The 6,511-nt window shown below is 47.1% G+C and overlaps 1 protein-coding gene across 1 annotated transcript in view; it reads right to left on the bottom strand.

Moving 5' to 3' along the window:
• The window catches only part of prkg1b (protein kinase cGMP-dependent 1b), a gene marked incomplete in the record, with an annotated part of 83,605 nt that overhangs the window by 27,865 nt on the left and 49,229 nt on the right, over positions 1 to 6,511 (bottom strand). The window contains 5 exon segments of the mRNA XM_014329643.2: positions 460 to 525; positions 2,468 to 2,562; positions 2,650 to 2,727; positions 2,811 to 2,874; positions 3,619 to 3,724. Of these exon segments, the coding sequence (XP_014185129.1) occupies positions 460 to 525; positions 2,468 to 2,562; positions 2,650 to 2,727; positions 2,811 to 2,874; positions 3,619 to 3,724 (409 nt within the window).

Here is a 6,511-nt window from a genome sequence, read left to right as displayed (position 1 = left end):
GGGGTGTTACTTTCATGTACTAATTTCATGACAGAAGGAAAGTGTGAAATCATTTGTCCCAGACGGGGCTCCAGCTTCTTTGTCTGTAAGTTCCTGTTAATCATCTCCACCACTGGGAATAAAAATCCCCCAAACTGCAGTCAAACTGTTTAACACCTGTGTGCTCATTTAAAAATCAGCACTTTGTGGGTTTTTTTCTCTTTGAGCTCATTTTATGGAAGAAAAGAAAAGTAAAGAGCTTCATATGCTGCGCTGTGTGTGTAGTTAGCTGTGAGGCCCAGCAGGGGGCAGCAGGAGCTTCACTCTGCAGCTCCACTATGTGTGTTTAAACAGTCAGACACAAAGTGAGGGCGCTGTGAAGGAGGAAAAATGGCCGACAGGTTCACCTGCTCAGGTGACACACGAGCGCCACCGCAGCACGCACAGGTGAGTTTGAGTGAACAAAATGTAACGACTCACTCTCTGTCGATGACCAGGCAGGTGACCGGCTCCGTGGCAACCACGTTGGCTGTTCTGACATCCTCCCTGTGGACCACACACACACACACACACACACACACACACACACACACACACACGTTATGCTGAGGTAAAAGGCTGATTGCACAGCAGTGGCTCCGAGACTGCACCAGTGTAATGAAATATGAATGAAGTGCTGTTTTCCTGTACGAGCACTGCTTTCATTTCGACTCACAGATCCTTTAGAGGCATCTGTCATGGAGGAGACCTCGCTCTGCTCCCAGGTTTGTCGGACGGTGGGAATCGTGAAAGCGTGACACCTCAAGGCTCGAGGCTAACGAGGGGGAAACGGATGGATCGGTCATGCAGAGCAGACCCTGACAGACCGAGTAAGAAGCTTTTATCGCGGCTCGGGCTGCTTCATACTGCTGCTGGACTCCTGACTGCAGCTCACACTTTAACAGCCTTCCCTCACGTTCAGCAGCTGGAGGGGCTTCCCCCTGAACATCCATCAGGCCAGACAGCTTCATGTCCTGCTGCTCACTGAGGTCAGTCGACCGGCAGGTGCTGGTGCTTCCTGATTGGTTCTGGGATGGCCGCCCGCTCCCTAACAGGGTTCAGGTCAAGAAGGAAAACACACCTGTTCTTGTTCATGTTTCACTTGAGCTTCAAGTTTGGTTCACGTGTTAATTTGGAAACAAACTCAGAAACCAAACCATTGTTTTCCTGCTCACTGAACATCTGAACACCTTCAGCTCACCTCCATCTTTAAACCTTCCCTTTCACTCATGTTGCTCTCCCTCTGACCTCTGACACTTGTCTCCACCCACTCCACCCTGCAGCACTTCTTTGACCCCTGGTACTTAAACCCATCCAGCTCCACCACCTCTCATCTGTCTTTTTCTGAATTTTTATGAAATTTGTTGCTTGTGGAATTTTGAATTATGTCTTTCAGGGTTCAGCGTGCAGCTCAAAGACGCTTCAACCCAAAGGGAATCAAACCGACGACCTCGGGCCACAAATACCCAACAGATGAGAAAGCTTGCACCTTTAATTCTTTTGATTTTAAAAAGGTGACGCTTGCGCTGTGTTGGGTTGGTCCACATGACGGAGCGATGCTGGTGAGTCCTCTGAGGTTGAACGTGGACTTTGGCCTGCGGTGAAGCTGCAGCGTGGCCTTTGATTCAGCCTCCTGCTGTCTGAATAAATGAGTCAGTGTGAGCTCCTTCCAGCTCTTTACAGAAAAGCTCTGAGACCGAGGCGCTCACACTGATACAGACACTCGCAGATGGGCCGGTGTGTGAACGGCGCTCCGCGGGGAAACAGAGAAACACTTCAAAACAATTAGCAGCAGCTGCGATGATGGCAGGAGGTTAGCAAAGCGCACACATGTTCCGACTTCACATGTGCGGACTCCGACACGCCTCATCTCGCTCCACCTCGAAGCTTCTGAGCCGCCAACGCCAGATTCTCCTCCAGGTGTTTTAGCTGAGATGAAATCTATTTGGACAGGACGTCCACATGCTGTAGCCGGTCCTCACAAAGATGGGAAACAAGCGTCCCATTAAAGTGCTCCCGGTGACCTCATTTCCTGTCAAACTCACTCAGAGACGGCGTTATGAGGAGCTGAAGTATGTCCACCCTGAATGACCTTTCACCTGTATACCTACAGGATGTGTGTGTGTGTGTGTGTGTGTGTGCAGCCCACAGAATCCTAAACATGTTGGTGACATCATCATCCTCCCTGCAGCGCCACCATCTGGACACTGGTTCTGCTCCTTCCCACCTCCCATCTCACGTCACCCTCAGTCTAAAACCAAACGTTTTAGCCCCTCCCCCCTTTTCTGACTGGCTGCCCCTGACAAACAGAAGGTTTGATGAACTGTCAAAAACATTTTCTTTTGTCTGTGTGAGCTGACATCTTTCAGGGCCGTCAGAGTGAACTGAGCCGCACCTTCTGTTCTTCAGAGCGAATTTTAAACCAGCCTAATGTATCACGTGACCTTACCCCTGTAGTGCTCTCTCTCCAAACCAGTCTCCCTTGACGAGCTCCCTGAGGTGTACAGGCTGCTGGGTGGCTGAATCCCCCTGGGTCACATTGACCTGTGAGGATGTATTGGATGAGGATGAGCGGGCAGATCAGTCACTAGGAAACGAATGAGAGGAAGACGAAGAGGAGGATGGACTGACCTTCCCTTTGCTGATGATGAAGAAGGTGTCTCCTCGGGCTCCCTGTCTGATGATGTACTCTCCATCCGAATAATGAGTCTAAACCCAGAAGACAGCGTCTGATTGAAGTATTTACAGGCCCACTCCCACAGAAGAAGACAAGGGGGCGGGTACAAACTCACCTCCTCCATGACATCCGCCAGTTTGCTGAGAGTTTCCTCAGGAAGACTCTGGAAGGTGGGAACGCTGCAGACACAGACAGGAATGATTCAAACTCAAAAGTTGGAGTTTGTTGTGAAAAGATAATAAATACGAGATGAATGGAGCCATGTTCCTCATCTGAGCTCCTCCTGCAGTCACGGAGTCTGTTTGTCTGACAAGAGGACCAATAATGCAACTCTGAGTAACCACTGTGGAGGGACGGTGAGTATTTGTGACATATACAAAAAGCACAGACTTTTAATCTTCAGCTGAGCTTCTGATCGCTCCGCTGATTCAAACAAACCGCTACAAAAATACTTAAAGTCTGTAAAACAGAAGAGCCGACGACAGCGAAGACGAGAATATGATCACGTTATGAGACTCTTTCTATTTCTCACTGATGTTATAGTATATATTTATATTATCACATTTATATTATTCATAATGTGAATATTATTACAACCTGAATTGTTCTGGTAAATACATCAACATATTTATTCCATTTTAGTTTTGAAATGTTCTAACTCTCATTTATAATGAATGAATGTATTTCTCACAGGAAACTGGACTCTTGGTGTCCTTCCTTAAGACACATCTGTGGACAGCTGTGTTGAAGTTTACCTACATGTGCTTTACTTTCACTGACTAACAGACTAATAAATAATAAATACAATTAATAAACAAAAGAAGCTTTATAAGCCTGAGAAGGTTTCTGGGTTTACTTGTAAAACTTTTCCTAAACTCTGGCATTGTTGACTCTGTCATCGACTTTTAATGGCAGTTTCTCACCTCTTCAGGAAGTCCATGTACTCGGCGTGTTTGATGAGTCCGGTTCTCATCATGATGGTCTGGAAGCACTGCCGGTCGATGGCCCACAGCTTCACATGGGTCAGAGCTACAAAACACACATTTAGCATCATGAGCGCATCGACAGCTCCGCGTCACTTTGACTCAGTTAAAGGAAACATCCTGAAAGGATGCAGAGGGAAGGATCTGTGGCTGCTGTGGAAACACACACTCCAGTGTGTACAGCCAGTGATGGTGTGTGTGGTCTGAAAATGACACACACACATGTGATGAAAGTTTTGTGTCAAACAGTCTGCACAGAAATTTCTTCATAAGAATTTTCTTCCAGAAATCCCTGAGGCAAAGTTGTTGCTTAGTAACATGAACCATTACAGCTGCTTAAAGTCCAGCTTGTTAACAGCAGCACGAGCATTAACAGCAGCGTGCGCATTAATAGCAGGTGGCTGTTAACAGTGGCGCGCTCATCTACAGTGAAGCGCACATTAGCAGTGGTGTGCTTGTTAACAGTGGCTTGTGCATTACCAGCGCTGTGCATGCTCAGTTACAGCGCCATGCTTGTTAACGGGAGCACGCTCATTAATAGCAGCGTGCTTGTTAGCAGCGGCGTGCTCATTAACAGCGGCGTGCTCGTTAGCAGCAGCGTGCTCGTTAACAGTGGCGTGCTCGTTAACAGCGGCGTGCTCGTTAGCAGCAGCGTGCTCGTTAGCAGCAGCGTGCTCGTTAACAGCGGCGCGCTTCATTTGGTTAACAGATTTCAGCTCTTTAAAAGTCACATCTCTGACTCATGTTTTAACAAGAAGTCTTTGAGCTCATTAAACACAGTTTGTCTGCTCGTTACCAGCAGAGCATTTCAGAGTGCATCTCACGTCCTCGACTCCAATTAGTCGTGATTCGATCCATTAATACTGAATATCTAATAGATCTAATGCAGCCTGAAGGAAGTGTTTGTGCCAGAGATGCTCGGTGCTGATAGTAAAAACGATTACACCTGGAGACGACGACAAACGGCTCATAAATGTGATGCCGTTTATTTTTCAGGGACTGCTGGATCAGATGGACTTATGCTCATTATAAAGGTTTACTCTGAGTTACAGAGAGCAGAGGACAATACCAGAGAGAGCACAGTCATTTCAAACAGACCAATCACTGTGTAGGACTGGGTCCTTTTTCTCTGGAGTCTCAGATCTGCGTGCTGACATCAAGATGACGCAGGTTTGATTCCCCAGACAGTCGTAATGTTGAGCCAATGAGAGGAGGACAGAAATGAGGCAGTAAACGATACTCTGATATCAGAATTAAATCAAACTTCAGAAAGAGAGGAACCCGCTGGCTGTGATCAGTGTCTGAACGAGGACCAGGAGCTGCCAGGTTTTACTACCTCTGCACACAGCTCACGCACCTGATCTGGTGTATTTGGCGCATTTGGTACGTGGTGGTGGGTCGGTATGAGTGTTCAGGTTCAGGTTACTTTAGGGGTCGTGGGAGCTCATGCTGTCAGTGTGGATCAGGACGCTTTCAACATGTAATCTGTTAGCCATCCCATAAACTCCAGCACTGATGCTGAGACTGAGGCGGTTGCCATGGGTACAAGTCATCCACCCGAAGTTGCTGGCAGTTACCGTGGCGATGCAGAGACTTGCTCAAACTTCCTTCAGTTTAATGAGCGGAGGTGTGAGGAAACACGAGCACACATGGATGGATTTTCTGTATACAGAAAAGTCTCACTCTTACTCCCACACTACTCCGCTCTGCTTTCCACCTTTAAATACTATCTTTCTGAGACTAACAGATAAATTATATATTTAAATAGTAAACATACAATCTTTGTTTCTGTAATTTTGTAATTAATAGTCTAATCGTTTACATGGTTTCTGGAATTAAGAAACTTTAGCTTTGTGGCTCCTGGACGCTCTGTTACCACAGTGACCTCACAGCAGCCATATTATTGGTCACATGATGTCATTAAAAATGCTCCAAAAGTCTCCAGCAGCACAAACACGGTCCAGAGGTCCAGTGCAGCCCAGCAGACAGCTAGCTGCTACAGCCACCTGTATCACCTGTCAATCAAAGAGGCCACGCCCCTTAAAAAGCAGACAGCTGAGTTAAAAAAAATCAGGTGTTATAAAGGATTAAATGATCCATAGAGACCAAACATTTTGTGCATCAGGCTGTAAACAGGTTTATTTTAACATGGGACTCCACTGACTCACTGCTGCCCCTGCTGGATGTCAGCGGAACTGCAGGTTGTGTTGCTTCAGCGCTGACTTCATGTTTCAGCTGCAGAACCTGTAACTCAGACTGATGATGACTCTGATCTGGTGCATTACACCACATTACCTTCTCTGTGGTGGTGTCTCAGTTGCTGTTTGGCCATTACTCTTTATTACTTTTTCCACTGCTTTATGACCTGCTGCCTGTTGCTATGGAGATACCAAGTGTTTCTGTAACCACGGAAACAACGGGAGACCCTCAGAGCGGCAGATACAACGGTCTGAGCAGAGTTTACAGTGCGAGTGTGATTCAGGGGAGCGGACGGACCGTTATTAACATCTATTTATAACTAACCAGAGTGAACATCAGACTCTCTACAGTGCGTGTGCTGTAAAGGTCAAAGGTCACAGTTATTCATATTCAGAAGCACCTTCAGTCAGGTCAGAACCACAAACAGCTACAGAAACACTCTCAGGCTGTTTGTTCTCAAAGGGCCGGAGTCTCAATGTGATTCCAGTGTTTACGCCACACCGTCGGCTCCAGACCACAGCTGGAAGTTTGTCGTGCTGTAAAAACTCTGTGGAGCGTTCAGCGTGTGCTGTCTGCAGGGAGAGGAAGTCTGAACATCAACCCCAACTCTGACAGCAGCGTGAGTGTGAGTGTG

The sequence above is a fragment of the Haplochromis burtoni genome, unplaced genomic scaffold (genome assembly GCF_018398535.1).
Source record: "Haplochromis burtoni strain Fernald_Lab_line unplaced genomic scaffold, NCSU_Asbu1 Contig_594, whole genome shotgun sequence".
NCBI classification, from domain to species: domain Eukaryota; kingdom Metazoa; phylum Chordata; class Actinopteri; order Cichliformes; family Cichlidae; genus Haplochromis; species Haplochromis burtoni.
Note: the sequence above shows the minus strand (reverse complement) of the source record. Positions and strands in the feature narration are given on the sequence as shown.